Source organism: Oncorhynchus mykiss, chromosome 15 (genome assembly GCF_057628025.1).
Source record: "Oncorhynchus mykiss isolate SJ-2025 chromosome 15, ASM5762802v1, whole genome shotgun sequence".
NCBI classification, from domain to species: domain Eukaryota; kingdom Metazoa; phylum Chordata; class Actinopteri; order Salmoniformes; family Salmonidae; genus Oncorhynchus; species Oncorhynchus mykiss.
Genome location: NC_143036.1, coordinates 20,676,011 through 20,692,960, shown reverse-complemented (window position 1 = coordinate 20,692,960; position 16,950 = coordinate 20,676,011). Strand labels below are relative to the sequence as shown.

General features: G+C 41.7%; 1 protein-coding gene across 1 annotated transcript; it reads right to left on the bottom strand.

Moving 5' to 3' along the window:
• Window positions 1-10,271: 10,271 nt before the first annotated feature.
• Window positions 10,272-16,005, bottom strand: gcm2 (GCM transcription factor 2). The gene is made up of 5 exons (XM_021562632.3): window positions 14,852-16,005; window positions 14,175-14,427; window positions 13,375-13,487; window positions 12,718-12,843; window positions 10,272-11,696 (listed from the first exon to the last, which is right to left on the bottom strand). Exons 1-5 carry the CDS (start codon window positions 14,945-14,947, stop codon window positions 10,776-10,778), a joined length of 1,509 nt encoding a protein of 502 aa, XP_021418307.2. The 5' UTR covers window positions 14,948-16,005; the 3' UTR covers window positions 10,272-10,775.
• Window positions 16,006-16,950: the final 945 nt, after the last annotated feature.

Here is a 16,950-nt window from a genome sequence, read left to right as displayed (position 1 = left end):
AATTCATACATTATTGGTTAGCTACATGTACTAATCAAACACTGTGTTGATGCAAATCACTGGTTTACGCTGATACAATCTGGGACCATATTCATACGTTTGACTCTTTTATCGCTAATGCTAAATTAGTAAACACAGGAAATGTAACTTTATGGGGATTAGGGATTAGTTCAGTCATTTGGAAATGAGGGCCGTGTTTATGTTCTGAGACATGAGGAAAGCCATTATTTAGACACCTCAGGGTGTTACTGTAAATGCTCTATGCTCTATGCTCTAAATACTCAGTGCTGCCTCATAGAATACCCTATGCAGGCATTTGTCACTGTTAGATAGTGCCCAACCACCTTGTCTGGTAGCAGTTTATAAGAAAAGTGATGTAAAGAGGGCCAGTAAATTAGTTGACAAACTGTTATGATTGGTAGCTTTAGCCCCATGCCATGTATTATGGTAACTAATACAAAGCCACAAATAGGTTGGCTAAAATAAAAATGACTATTTAACCTTACCTGGGAAAATGGGCTCCTTTTTGATGGTATTTCCATCTGGAATCTTTTTTCAGGGGTCGGCAGGATCTTTGGCCCAACTCATTGGTTTACAGACAAACAACCGATCCTTACTCTGCACAGGCCATATTTTTCCCACGTCCGTCTGCTCTTACCTTACCTGTGAAAATAGGCCCCATTTTGAAGCCCTTCCCTTCTCTAGTCTATTTTGAGTTAGTTCCTCGTGCCTGGTTTGAGATCATTGGCCCCAGTCATTGGTTTACAGACAAACAACAGATCCTGACTCTTCCCAGATCCCAAGAATAGATGGTGATGATACCAGTTGGACATCTTCCTCTGGCAGTTTATACTATAAATGATAGCTTTACATTCTGGGTCCTCTCGTTAAGACCCGATAATGGAGGGGTGGTCAGAATTATTAAGGATTCTTTTTCCATACTTACACAGTCATTGACATGGACGTCCAAATTTTACTTTGACACTTTTGAGTGTGAGGTCTCGGCATACCTTCAGAAACCCGTCCACATGGCCCTATACGAGATCCATGAACAAATCTTTCACTGTTGGGCTACTTTGTTACAGTTAGATGGATATTTAAACTCTCTGCCATTGTTCAGCCAATAAAAACAAATTGACACAAGGATTTTACAGATATCTGTACCGCATTTCTCTCTAGGCCTCTTTGGACTCATCCGTCAGGGCATTTATATTCCGACAGGTGTGGGGTGGGGGGGGGGAGAATACGTACGATCCTCGGTACTGCAGGTGCTAATCTTTCCCCGTCCTGGAAGGCTCAGTTGGGGTTCAGGGGAGCTGTGAGAGGGGGAGATCTGAGGCCGCGGCTGGTTTACTCCCAGCCCCGATGGAGCAAACCGAGCATGGCCGTCTGCTTTGTCCTTAATCAAACGTATTTTTCCTCCATCCCCTTGCCTTCAAGGGGCTCTCAGCTCTCTGGAAGACTTAATGGTTCCATCAAAATCTTTGGCAAAGGTAGAGGAGAGATCCGGGAGAGTTTGATAGATGCGTTCATACTGGATGAAGGGAGGGGGACTTGAGTTGAATCTGTCAGACAACCGAAACAGGGAATTCATTGTGATAACTACAAAAAATATGCTATCTAGAATATTAAAGGGTTCTTCGGCTGTCCCCATATGAGAACCCTTTGAAGAACCCTTGGTTGGTTCCAGGTGGAACCCGTTTAGTTCTGGTGTGATCATATAGCCTACCTCAAAAAAATGGTCTGAACAACAATGCATTGGCAGGTCAATTAAAGTAAGGCCAATATGCAGTGATAATGTATTGGGACTATAGCCTACTGCAAAAAAACAAATGGCTACAGTACTGTTTTTAATAGGTTAGTGTTGCATAGGCTTATGTTTTTTAAGTCATGTTTTAAAGAAATGTGAGCGGTAGATCTTGGCTTTCATATTGACTGTTTGATGACTGCCATATGAGAACCCTTTTTGGTTCCAGGTAAAACTTTTTTTGGTTCTAGATAGAACCATTTTGGGTTCCATGTAGAACCCTTTCTACATAGGGCTCTACATGGAACCTAAAAAAGAGACACTGTCTTCCAGCTGATGGGGAAACTAGTCGCACTGCATTATTTCTGCAAATTCCTGTTGTTACTCCTATGAACAGAGAAAGTGAAATATTCCTCAATATTAAAAAAGACCCAAGAGGCTAATAATAACAACGCAAGCTTATAGATACCCTTTCATACTCATTCATTACAGCTGCAGTGCTGGTTGTAGCGTGACTGGAAGTAGGGAGAACGCACATTTTGTGTGTTGACAGTGCTGAGTAAGAACTTATAAAAACTCACTCATAAAAACTGCAGATCTTTGCTGTATTCGTTGACAGTCTCCCTCTAGTCATGGTTTTAAAAGTTTTGAAATCTCACAGTATCAACTTTGCTGTAGCTTTCTTTTAAGCCTGATACGTTACTGCAGACAGGGGAATCTGAGCCATCTGATTGGCCAGCGATAGGCCTATAGCAGTGGCGGTTGGTGCCGTTTAAGATGAGGGAGGATTACTTTTTTTTATGGACATGGTCTTATTTTTATTACAGCATATTGGATGACTGTCATTCATATTCTATTCACCCAGCTCAATGAAACATAGATAGGTTTAGGCAACTGCATGACACTCACATTTTCCCTATACCCGTCACGACCTAGCCTATGAATGAAAGTTTACAACATAGGTGCACAGGTAGAGAACATTTTGAGTAATCAAGGTGACAGACAGAGACACATTTAATACCGCCTTGCACACTCTTGCATGCATCTAGCTGATCTAGGGTGTAATCATTAGTCCAACAGTTTCAAACTAGAGTTTCTATTGGACAAATTCAGTTATGTTTATCCCTGTTTCATTCCATTTGCTTCTGTTTAAGATATATTTTTCAGCAGATTTGGCGGAATGAATACACCCTTGATCACACACTTCACTTTCATAGCAGCCACATAAAAACAGCTTGATCACTTTTCTCGTTATACATATAATTATTTCTCACAACTATCTACGCGCTTTCATCCTCTCATCTTTTTCCTTCGCTTGTGGACTGCAGTGGACACAACACATCAGCTGTCTGTGGCCAGGCTAAAAGCATTTCCAAGCCAAACCTTCATATCATGACGCTAACCGCTACACACAGCCTACATCGTTGTCACGTCATAGTCAACATAGCTACTAGAACCAATGCATTAGTAAGCCTGCTACAATCATGCAGTACAGTGTACAGTCAGAAAGCAGTGTAGCAGTTACATCGGCGGGGCCCGGTGGCAATAAATGAATAAAACCAAAAGCTTACCTTGGAAGAGTTCCAGTGTTGGATAGCCATAGCCAGCTAGCTACAATAGCATCCCTCTCTGTTTGAACCGAGTGTAGGGTAAACTAGCTAGCTGCATTCGCCAGCTAATTGAAAGTGAAAATTAAACAAAAAATATACACTGCTCAAAACAATAAAGGGAACACTAAAATAACACATCCTAGATCTGAATGAATGAAATATTATTATTAAATACTTTTTTCTTTACATAGTTGAATGTGCTGACAACAAAATCACACAAAGATTATCAATGGAAATCAAATTTGATCAACCCATGGAGGTCTGGATTTGGAGTCACACTCAAAATTAAAGTGGAAAACCACACTACAGGCTGATCCAACTTTGATGTAATGTCCTTAAAACAAGTCAAAATGAGGCTCAGTAGTGTGTGTGGCCTCCACGTGCCTGTATGACCTCCCTACAACACCTGGGCATGCTCCTGATGAGGTGGCGGAGGGTCTCCTGAGGGATCTCCTCCCAGACCTGGACTAAAGCATCCGCCAACTCCTGGACAGTCTGTGGTGCAACATGGCGTTGGTGGATGGAGCGAGACATGATGTCCCAGATGTGCTCAATTGGATTCAGGTCTGGGGAACGGGCGGGCCAGTCCATAGCATCAATGCCTTCCTCCTGCAGGAACTGCTGACACACTCCAGCCACATGAGGTCTAGCATTGTCTTACATTAGGAGGAACCCACTGCCAACTGCACCAGCATATGGTCTCATAAGGGGTCTGAGGATATCATCTCGGTACCTAATGGCAGTCAGGCTACCTCTGGCGAGCACATGGAGGGCTGTGCGGCCCCCCAAAGAAATGCCACCCCACACCATGACTGACCCACCGCCAAACCGGTAATGCTGGAGGATGTTGCAGGCAGCAGAACGTTCTCCATGGCGTCTCCAGACTCTGTCACATGTGCTCACTGTGAACCTGCTTTCATCTGTGAAGAGCACAGGGCGCCAGATGTCCTGCATGGTGTTGGGCTGTAAGCACAACCCCCACCTGTGGACGTTGGGTCCTCATACCACCCTCATGGAGTCTGTTTCTGATTGATTGAACAGACACATGCACATTTGTGGCCTGCTGGAGGTCATTTTGCAGGGCTCTGGCAGTGCTCCTCCTGCTCCTCCTTGCACAAAGGCGGAGGTAGCGGTCTTGCTGCTGGGTTGTTGCCCACCTACGGCCTCCTCCACGTCTCCTGATGTACTGGCCTGTCTCCTGGTAGCGCCTCCATGCTCTAGACACTACGCTGACAGACACAGCAAACCTTCTTGCCACAGCTCGCATTGATGTCCCATCCTGGATGAGCTGCACTACCTGAGCCACTTGTGTGGGTTGTAGACTCCGTCTCATGTTACCACTAGAGTGAAAGCACCGCCAGCATTCAAAAGTGACCAAAACATCAGCCAGGAAGCATAGGAACTGAGAAGTGGTCTGTGGTCACCACCTGCAGAACCCCTCCTTTATTGGGGGTGTCTTGCTAATTGCCTATAATTTCCAACTGTTGTCTATTCCATTTGCACAACAGCATGTGAAATTTATTGTCAATCAGTGTTGCTTCCTAAGTGGACAGTTTGATTTCACAAAGTGTGATTGACTTGGAGTGACATTGTGTTGTTTAAGTGTTCCCTTTATTTTTTTGAGCAGTGTATATATAGCTAGCTCTCTCTCACTTCTCCTTAATTTTGGAACAAACTAATCTGTTCAAAAACTGTTCAACTATTTTCTTTCTCTCTTTGAGTCAACTACTCACCACATTTTATACACTGCAGTGCTGGCTAGCTGTAGCTTATACTTTCAGTACTATATTCATTCTCTGATCCTTTGATTGGGTGGACAACATGTCAGTTCATGCTGCAAGAGCTCTGACAGGTTGGAAGACGTCCTCCGGAAGTTGTCATAATTACTGTATAAGTCTATGGAAGGGGGTGAGAACCATGGATTTGGATTTGTATGGATCCTAGGATTTGTATTGAAATCAATGTACCCAGAGGAGGACAGAAGCTAGTTGTCCTCCGCCTATACCATGGTGCTATGCTACAGAGTTCTGCTGAGGCTACTGTAGATCTTCATTGCAAAATGTTTTACTCAATTATTTGATTGTGTATATATTAGGTATAGTTTTTATCTAAAAAGGAGAACTTTAATGTTTCACAGTTGTTTTATTTGATTAAATTCACAGAAGAGCCTCCACTGGCCTATAGTGCACTTGAATTGCTCTCTGGGCCTGCCAGGAAGGGAGAGTTGTACCTTCAGACATATGAAATGGTTCAAAATGGGAACACTTCGCCTACCCGGCACGCAGGGCTGCTGAATATTGAATCCATGGCGATCGACTAGGAATGCCTTGGAGATCGACCAATCAATTGCTATCAACCTGTTGGTGACCCCTGTCCTATGGGGACGAAGAACCCATTTGGAAACATAGTCTAAGAGTGTACTGTGTTCCATCCACATTTTTTTGAGATATTACTCAAAAACTGATATAGCTTATATTGTAGTGACAGTCGTTCAAGTGACAATACAATACGTTGTATCCATTTCCCAATGACCATTTAAACCCCTTTTGGGGGGCCCTAGTGGAGATGTTAAATACTGGCAGGTATATCGGACATGCTCTGCACTCTTACAAATTATACAACACTTAAGCTGCCAGACTGGGCTGTCTGCTGTCAACAGCAGTTATTGATATTACAGTCCAATGCGGCAGATGAAAGTTTAAAGGGAAACAATAGGCACAGGTTTTGTTTTTGCAGGCGTTGTGGTGACATGGACTCTAGCGCTCAGCGCCCTTTAGAATCGGTTTCAGTTGATTTATGTTAATGATACATGGCCGCCGCATTCAGCAAAGCACCTGCATTCCAGCAGCCTTTCAGGCAGAGATATCGAGGCCTGGTATAAAGAATAACCTGTCCCTAACCATCTATTCTTAACAATTATGTGACATCTTCAGACTGGCATGCCTGAGATTCTTGCTTCGGTTCACGGCTAAGGGCAAAACAACAGAATCCATCAGGTGCGACAGCTTCCTAGGCTAGCAGACTTACAGTACGTGTCTGAAGACCAGATGTGTGAACCGTGGCATGATTGTCGTTGACTGTTGTTGTTTGAAGAAGAAGCTAAAAAAAACAGTGAGAGACTTAACTTGTCGGAGATTGATGAGTTTTTAGTTAATTATTATTGTGTCACAGATCAGTTTCATCTTCATTTATGTCTGGATTTGACTGGAGGTAGCTGTGGTGTGATGAATCAGCTTTGTGTAATCTATAGGTGGAACAGAATGTGTTTCTGGGCTCTTCAAGAGCAAACTGTATAGAAGTCACTCATCAATGGTTCTCACTTAAAGGGATCAGAAAAGCTGAAAGGCTCAGCATTTGAGGCCGTGTGTGTGTGTACACGCTTTACTATACTTGTGAGTACCAGAAGTCCTCACTTGTAAAAAGGCTCATTTACGTTTATGGATTAGGGTTAGGATTAGGCAGTTAGGGTTATGGGTTAGGGAAAATAGTATGTTGATTGGGAATCGATTGTTGGTCCACAAAATGTTTATGCGCCCATCAGTGTGTGTGTGTGTGTGTTTTTTATTTATGCGCCCATCAGTGTGTGTGTGTGTGTGTGTGTGTGTGTGTGCGTGTGTGAGGTACACTCAGACAGAGAGAAAAAGGGCTGTATAAATGGCCTATTTTTCTGGCCAGGAGCAGCTGAGGCCCTGCACTAATCAGCCTGAGTGACCTGTAGAGAGAGAGAGGCCTACAGAGCTAGAGAGCACCTAGCCTGCCTGTGCTGTGTACCACTACCACTATCACTACCACCACCGCTCAGCTGCTAATGTAAAAGTAGTAGAGGGTCTGTTGAGGAGCGTAAAAGGCTGTCGCTCATGCTGTTGGAAGGCTGGTTCAGTGGGCCCACCACCTGGGACCTTCCATCTTCATTTTCACAGGAATGCTTTTTTGAAAAAATGTGCAATGGTAAAAAAGAGACATGTCAATGCAGAAAGCAAATGTTTGTTGCTTTTGAAAGGGAAAATTGAACCATGAAGGTACAATACAATGCTTTCCTACTGGTAGTCTGTGTTTACCAGCTTTAAAGCAGAAATGTGCAATTTATGTAAAAAGCTGAGGGATGGGGCTGGAGAAATGTAACCACTCAAATTTATAGAACTATGGATGCAAGGACATATTCTAATTTTTGTAAAATTTTAACCATGTTTTGAGGCTATATATTGATTGTTTACATTTACTTTGTTTACAAACATTGGAGGTAATCAAGCTTATATTTTGGTTTTGGATGGGGTGCGACAGTTGAACTAAGCTCATGAGGCATTTATAAATTAAATTCTTCAAGAATCAATGAGTACATATCATTAATGTATAAGTCCAAAAATGGATGTATAAACTGCAGATTGGCCCTTTAAGTTACTTTAGTTTTCCCAATATACATGTTCTGTACTGGGCACTGCAACCCTCGTTGTTCGCAATGCTTGCCAAGGCCCATAATGTGTTCAACAGTCAAAGGCATCGTCCCACTTCTGAGTGGCTTTTGGATCCCTTTGAAGCGCTATATGTTTGGAGAGATAACCTGGCACCTGCTTTTAAGCATGGCATATCTCTATCCCACTGTTTGTAAACAAAACCTCTTGAAGTATGATGGTGTAGGATGAGGGCTGGGGGAGGAATATAGGGGTGGCTGCAGATTCACCAACATTAATCAGGCACCCATCAGCCAGCCAGTGCTACAGCCCTGACAGCAGTACCGTGGTTCTGTACCTTCTGAGTGGAGCATACTAGCTTAGTCAACCCCTCAGTGGAATTCAAGACAGGTTTCATGAGAGAGAAAGATCAAAGGTCAAGCAGGGTTCAGAGGCCTAGAGGTTAAAGTTTGCCGTGTTTGGGTGAAGAGTAAAAATGTCACATAGGTGTGTATTATAGGTTGTAATCCATGTGTTCTGGAATGTTCCCTAATGAGGTTATTTGTACTATTATTAGCTACCACCACCACTACTATTTGTAGTACATGTACTACAATACAAATCGTTGGTAGTGGTGAAAGTTATGTTGATAGGATGATGATTATATGTTGAGGGTCAAAAACAGAACAATTTGACTTGTTTTTCATCCAGTGTGAATGTGAGTTTAACACAGCTTGAGTCAATGCTTGAAAGAAAATACTGACTACTATCCAAGTTGTAACCTACAGAAACCATCTAAAACTGGACAGTGAAATACAGAGTTACACACACATCAGAGCCTGGTTCCTCTCTAGGTTTCTTCCTAGGTTCCTGACTTTCTAGGAAGTTTTTCCTAGCCACTGTGCTTCTACATCTGCATTGCTTGTTGTTTGGGGTTTTAGGCAGGGTTTCTGTGTAGCACTTTGTGACATCTGCTGATGTAAAAAGGGCTTTATAAATACATTTGATTGATCACTCATTAGAAGAAAGCACTACAACATCAGTATGTAGGCCTGCAATTTAGTACCAGGAGGGCTGTATTCAATCTGCATCGCGGAAGTTCAGCTTTACAGCGTGATTGAAATGTAAAGGCAATGTTCCTGCTTTAGCGGAGACTGCATTCACAGCTGACGATTGTCAATTCAATCGGAAATGACCTTCACATTTCTACTGCGGAATGTGTAATGCTTCAGCATTACAGATTTAATAGAGCCCCGAGTTCATTTTTTGAGAAGTGCTAAAAAGTATCCATTGTCACAATTTCATTGTAAATACTGTACTAAACAAGTGGAAGCTGAAACTGGACTGTGAAATAAAGCCAGGACCCATGTTTTTGTTAGACATACAGTCCTACAGAGGGGAATTGTATTGTTAATTAGATGTACGGATGTACCTCACAACTAAACAAGTTAGGTTTGATGAATCACTCAAATCTCAAATGACCCAATCCTGCTTTGTGTTGTACTGCAGTACATTATTTGTGTAAGTAGGGCCTACAAATAATACACTGCACTGTACCGTGCACTGTAATATAATCTATGATTCTAATATACTATAAATCAACCAAGTCTATAATCTTGAAGAGAAGAAACAGGCTAACAGTCTGTACCCATCGTCCTGTCTATCCAGTCTCATGAGCTCTACGTTACATTTATACTTTTTTACCAACATGTTGTATATTAACGTTTATGTTGTCAAAACCTTGTATATTAGGTGTAGCTGGCCTACAAACCCAGCTTAACTACATAGAAAAGGCTACATCTCTGTACAATTAATCCAATACAAGGTAAGAGTTTTCTGAATTATTGAAACCGAGCCGTTATTAGTCATCTGTGATCAGTCTGTCTGACAAGGCTCCCATTATGTCTCCTGTCAGCACGCAGTTACACTAAAAAGGATCACACATATGGAGAAACTGATTCAGGGCTAGCACCACCTCTGTCCTTACAATAATAGAGAGTCATTTGTTTATCTAGATGGGACATCAGAGGAAAAGTCCCCGGCGGAGTCAGAGTGTTGAACTTCGAAAAGAAGCGGCGCCGCTTCCCTGCTGAACCGTCCGCGAGGAGAGATACTGTCAGCGTCAGGTATTACCGGCATTCTGGAAGGAGGGGAGAAAGACTCATCTCTTCTCCCTCTATCTTTCTCTCGTCTCTACCCCAGCGTGGAGGGAAATACTTGTCAGGGCGCCTCTGAACCACAAGATTGAAAGCGACCCGATGACAAACCTGACGATTAATTGCCCAACTTCATCCCTTTTGACACGAGCACATCCTTTTCTGAGTGAGTGAGTGTGTGTGTGGGGGGTGGCAATGAGCTTGTTTTTGACTTATGTTCCTCACCCCCCAGTATTTTAAGACAGTCGATAACAGTGTAATTACTTTGTTTAAACTGCAAGGTCTTGCAAAGGGCTGGAAGTAAATGAAGTGAATTTGACCAAACAAAAGGCAACATCCATAACCACAGCATCAGAATGTGTCAAATCTATGGTGGGAGCTCATTGAATTTTTATGTCACATAACAATGTTCACAAACTGTACAGTTGAAGACTGCATTTACAGTTGCACTGTACCACAAGCATTTTCATGATACTTTGTTGGCCATTCCCAGTCTATAGAACATTTATTTCAGTGCCATAGGAACATGATGTGATATTGTAACAGACAAAATACCTTAAGAATACATATTATTCATATTCTACAAACACATTTAATCCGATTTTTTTTTTAAATCCAAAGGGCAATAATAACTACTTTGTGGTTTTTTCTTATGCATTAAATGGGGAAATGTTGGGAACATCCTAGAAGAGTCTAGACTCAACGTAGTGTCATCACTAGCAGTCCAAATGCAATCCAACACCTCAAATATATAAATAACAATAGAGCTTTACAAACCTGATAAAAGGTGGCAGAAAGTCTGTTCCAAGCGTTCTTTCTGATCATTTGCATAACTATCAAATCACAGTCTTTGTTTTGGTGGCTTCCGCTTCAATTAGTAGTCCCCTCCGTCGTATCTAAATGGATGAGAAACCCTGTCGGGATAGCTGTTGGACGCGTAGTTGCCGTAACGGTAAGTGTCAAAGTTCTCAGCCCTCTCGATTTTAGCTGGCAGGGTTTCCGGCTGGTACGACAGCGCAGACTTGATGACCCCAGAATCTTCAGGAATCTTGAGATCGGAGTAAGAGGTGGGCGAGGTGTCCTCGAGCAGGGAGCTGCAGCTGGGCAGGCCCTTGACGTCGTAGATGTTGTCGCCGTACTTTACCACGGAGGACTTGGGGCAGGGCTGGTAGGACACTTTGGTGGTGGTGGTGATGATGGTCTGCAGGGCAGCGGGCGTGGCTGGCGCTGGGCCAGGGTACCTGCACGGGTACTCACTGTTGTAGTAGTGGTGGTTGGTGTTGCCAGGAAACTGTCCGTACTCGCCCCGCTCGCTGTACGTCCCCTTGCCCAAGATCTGTTTCCAGCCGTGGTGCTTGCTGGTCGTGTCGTAGTTGTTGCGGTCGTGGCCCGAAAGGACCCCGGTGGTGTGGGGTGTGGCCGTGCTGGTACCCAGACCCGAGCTCACCTTGCTGGGCTCAGGGGCCTCCGCCTGGGGGCTACTGGGGTCCTTATAGAGGGCTGTGTAGGAGCCCGAGCCTAAATAGCTCGGCACAGCAAAGTCGTAGCCACACGGAGGCCGGGGCATGTACAGACGGTGGTTGGCCTGCTTCTGGAGTGTGGATGGGGCCTCACCCATGTTGGTGTGGGCATCATAGGCAAACTTGTAGGGCTCAGGGTTTTGGAAGGGAGGGTAGTGCTGGGTCTGGATGGGGAAGTTGGACTCAGCGATGATGCTAAAGCGGTCTGGGCCCTCCATGCAGGACAGCTGGTGCAGGTTGGGGAAAGGAGTGCCCAGGTCGTGGTATCTCCCGGTCTGAAGAATATTTAGTACATATTAGTGATTGGCTAGGCAAAGACAGTCCACTGCATCTACCAATTTAATAAAAATGGCATGTGGGTAGTTTGTGAGTTATTTACTTTTCAGTCACATTGTATGTGCAAAGAAGGGCTTTTACGGTATTCGAAGTACAGGTTACAAAGTGCTTACTGTTTCTGCAGGTAAATATTCAAAGTACACTTGAACAAAAATATAAACACAACATGTAAAGTGTTGGTCCCATGTTTCATGAGCTGAAACAAAAGATCCCAGAAATGTTCCATACCCTCAAAAAGCTTTTTTCTCTCAAATGTTGTGCACAAATTTGTTTAAATCCCGGTTGGGGAGCATTTCTCCTTTGCCAAAATAATCCATCCACCTGACAGGTGTGGCAAATCAAGAAGCTGATTAAACAGCATGATCATTACACAGGTATACCTTGTGCTGGGGACAATAAAAGGCCACTAAAATGTGCAGTTTTGTCACACAACACAATGCCACAGATGTCTAAAGTTGAGGGAGCGTGCAATTGGCATGCTGACTGCAGGAATGTCCACCAGAGCCGTTGCCAGATAATTTAATGTTCAATTCTCTACCATAAGCCACATCCAATGTTGTTTTAGAGAATTTGACAGTACGTCTAACCGGCCTCATAACCGCAGACCATGTGTATGTTTTGCAGCGGTTTGCTGATGCCAACATTGTTACCAGAGTGCCCCATGTGGGGTAATGTTATGGCCATGCATAAGCTACAGACAAAGAACACAATTTCATTTTAGAGATGGCAATTTGAATGCACAAAAATAGTATGAAGAGATTCTGAGGCCCACTGTGAGGCCCGTTTTTTTAAAGATATCTGTGACCAACAGATGCATATCTGTATTCCCAGTCATGAAATCCATAGATTAGGGCCTAAGGAATTTATTTAAATTGACTGATTTCCTCATATGAACTGTTGCATGTTGCGTTTGTATTTTTGTTCAGTATAGATATGACTATTGAGGACAAAGTTTCTTACATCTGTCTCCATCAACCTCCTCTTCTGGGAGAAGTGTGGAGAGGACATCCTCCTCTTCACTGCACTCCTCCGGACCTCCGTCTCAGACTTACTCTCTGGTCTGGGGTGGTCATGGACCCCCTTCGCCTGCAATCACATCAATACATACTAGGATGTTACTTTCTTGAAATTAGAAACATCTTTGGTCACATTTAGGATTACTCTTAACTAAATAAATTGTAATATTTGTGAGGGAATGTTTTGCACAGAAGCTCATAACTAAAAATGGTTTGTTTATTGTTTTTTTTACTTTAATTAACTCATATCGTTACATTTCACTAATAAAACAACAAATCCATGAAGCCATGTAAATTATCATTTATTGCCTAATATCGCAAAATAGAAATACTAAAAACGTACAGTACTTGTAGGTCTGCTTATAAACGGCTAATAAACATACATTGATAAGTAAATGCATGTATAAGATCTGCTGTACTGTACAATACATTACAGTACTGTACATTAATTATTGTATGATGTATTGTATTAACAATTGATATACAATGATTATCAAACAGTTTATTAATGGTGACAGACTATTAAACAATGCTTAAAAAACGGTTAATAGAGAGACCTGCAAACTTGTTACCTCTCAATTCAGAATATGAGCCCACAAACCTGGAAGAATATAGCTTTTCCATCTATTCTCCAGAAGTTGGTGACGGGATAGCCACTGTGTCCTCTGCATGGCATCAGCTCCAGGGCAGAGTTACAGCTGGGGCACAGCTTCTCTGGAGAACAACCACCAATACACACAACCACACAGTTTTAAACAAAGCCATGTTGGCTAATAGTATAGAAGTGATTTTTGTATTCAAGAATTGTAAGTTTATTTATGAAATATTATACTGTTATGGATGTGAGGAGAAGAATAGTCTATGTGGAGGGTGGTTGAAAGTGAATACTGATGAATACATTTTTTACAATTAAAAAAATACATATTTACTATGAGGGGTATTATTTTTAATTAGACCGTTTTTCAGTCAGACCAACAATATCTGAAGTTGTTTAATAAGTAGGTGTTCTGTATGTAAAGCGTTATTGAGTTTATTTTATTGAAGCACCAAGTGTCACATTTCTATAGTGTATCAAGGTCATGACGATGTGAATGAATGAGTCAGATGTCAAGTGTTACCAGGTGTTAAGTTTAATAGTTTAATCTCTTTACAGAGTGAGTGGAATTATAGGCTATTCTCAAAAACAGCCTACCATATGACAGGCCCAATTAGTAGGCTATCATTATGAATAATTTAACTGAGCTCATTAAGCTTTGAGAAAAATTAGTGTTTATTTAGACAATAGGAAATTATTTGATTCAACATAAACAAGTGTTTTAATGTCTTCCTCGTTTTTCCGAGGAGACGGGTCGCCAGGTGTATACCATATGCATGACAGCTGTGCATAATGCATTTACTCACTTTGTTGTTTTTGTCGTGCTTTGTCGCAGATAGCCGGTCGGAGCTGGAGTTTGCTTCCGTCAGCCAGCGTGCAATTTCGGCCACAGACTACCACGCCGAGGCAGGACTTCTTGAGAATCTGACAGTTGTGGTTGTTGGTGTTTCGCATGGCCCATCCGCTCAGGTGCCGCTGTGCGTTCTTATCCTCGCCGGTGTAGATGTAACGAACATACCCATCCGTCCACTCCTGGAAAGCGTCATACTGCTTTGTGTCCTGTCAGAATTAGGGAAAAATATAGATTTTGATAGATTCATTATTTTCAAGTGCTTTTTATTAAAAAGGATATTACGGTTAAAACAAAAAACGACAGGCCAATTAATAGAATATTCCTGTAAATATTGTTAATTGTGACGAAAACCAAAGATATGGACAAACTGCAAATGAATATATGTTATTTGATATCTGAGCTATGAAAGCATAGGCTATAAGGCAAATCATGACAACATGCGTGTCAACTAATGTATCATTAACTCTGCATATCTTTACAAATGAAAACTGATTTATTCGATTCAACCGTGAAATACTTTTACTTTATAGGCTACCAAATGCTATAGAATGTTATTTTAAATAGCTGTCACTGAATATATTTTAAATGATAGCGCCAACTGGCGTATGCAAAACGTCGACATTAGCCTACCTGAGGCAGCTTTGGGTCGTTGATATCCCACGTTAACTTCATACCAAAGGAAGAAACACAGTCGGGGTCTTCAAACTGATCCGATGACTTTGACATCTTAGAATCTCACAATTTTACGGTTTTGAATTTGACTCATAGCAGGACCCACCAATACAGGTACCGTCCCGTAGCCGCGAACCTTACGAAATCACTTCCTTTGTCAAAAATAAAGCATATGACAGACAACGCTAAAAATGAAAAAGAATTAGAGAATATATGTCCAGAAGTACATGATCTTTATCCGATTTCCTCTGTCTTTTCTCGGTGTTAATCCAAAATTCCCTTGTGTCCTGGAGAGTGTGTCACGAGATGCCACCGGAATAGCAAAGTGAATGACTGTAGGTAAGGGCTGTCTCGTCTATGTAAAGGAGGAGGCAGGACTAGGAAATATGTCTAGTCTCAGCTCTGTTGAGGCTGAGCGCTGTGCACTTTCAGTTCACCTGATCCGTGGCACTGACCTCCACTTACTGCATGTCCGTTTCCCCGAACGTTTCTTTCTAGCACTGTGTATGCATGAAACATCAAAAATATTAGGCTATTATGCTGTGTCTCTATGTTGAACTTGAATACACACAGACGTCATGAAATTACCCAAGGCCGCCCACAAACGATGGGAATTGGCCTGGGCTGTTTATGTGGGTCTATATTATTATTTTTTCGATGATGCTTGCAGTTATGACAGATATATTATCTGTTGTAAATTTCAAACCTGTTGGTTAGGATTAACGAGTCCTCTAAACTCACAAATAAGCAAAAATATATGTGAATAATCTGAATGTGAAATAGCAACATTCAACGGTTACACAAGTAGCCTACATTGACAGGTGTCAACAAGTGATCTATCTGAGATCATTAAGAGTTGTTGTATGTAAACCTAAAGCCACACTGACGTGTAAACATCAAAACAGCTGGGGCTGCACATTAACAATAAACAAAGCATCAATCATTCGGCATTGTTAACGAATGTCATGTTTTAGAGATTTTTGTAGGCTACACCAATGTCTTTACCTATTGTTTTATTGTGGAATGTTGTTCACTTTTCTTTTATTCGGGAATCAGAATTTGGATATTTTCCCGACAGCATTTGGCAGAGTATAATACACATTTGAAGCATGTCAGGGATTTGTTTGCATGTTTCCATCCGTCAAATCGGCACTGTTACGACTTGAGGCTGATCAAAACATAGGCTACTGTATACGGTTAAATGTACTTTTTTCGATTATTATTCTCCTTCATGTGAAATTAAAATCTATTGCTGTCCATTAGGCTATTCATTGAACGAATTACCAGAATACCTAAATAGAACCACTGGCGTAGCACCCCCATCCAACCCAAACATATAACAAAATGTATTATTTATATATATTTATTTAATCATTTGTTTGGGGTCGCCCCAGAGGTAAGCCCCCGCCCCTCAAACTCCAAAAAAAGTGTTTACAATACAAAATAAACTGGCCATAATGGATATTAACTGGAAAAGGATCTTATGTAGTTTCTTGCAATAGCCCTCTGTGACTAAGGAATATTTCTCTCAAAACTGTGATTCCTATAATATGTGTCTGGAGATTTGGTCAACTGTCAGATTTGTCCAAAATTAAACAGTAATGAGTAGGGTCAGCTATAACATAATTATTCATGTCCTCGTTACATGTAGTGTTGATAGATTTAAACAAACAATATTGTAATCACCAAGGTCACAACCATAAACTGTCAGCCCCATCTGACTGATAGGTTAAACTAGAATATGCATTTTGCACAATGTTACATTTAATTAGGTTTTAAAGTCATACAGCAACTGAGGAAAAACAAAATTGCTACTGTGTATACCACTTGAATGAAGTAGAAAAAAAACTCAGTATGACAAACAGTCAGATTTTTTCTTTAACTTCAACTCCGTCACATTGCTGAAAGATCTGATAGTGGTAAAAATCCCCGATAAAAACTATTTTAACTGTGAAAGTCCCATTTTAATTGATCAAAATTCGAATGTTATGCACAACTTTAGATGTTTGTTTGACCATTATGTATCCTCCATATGCAAATAAGATCGAATGGCTTCA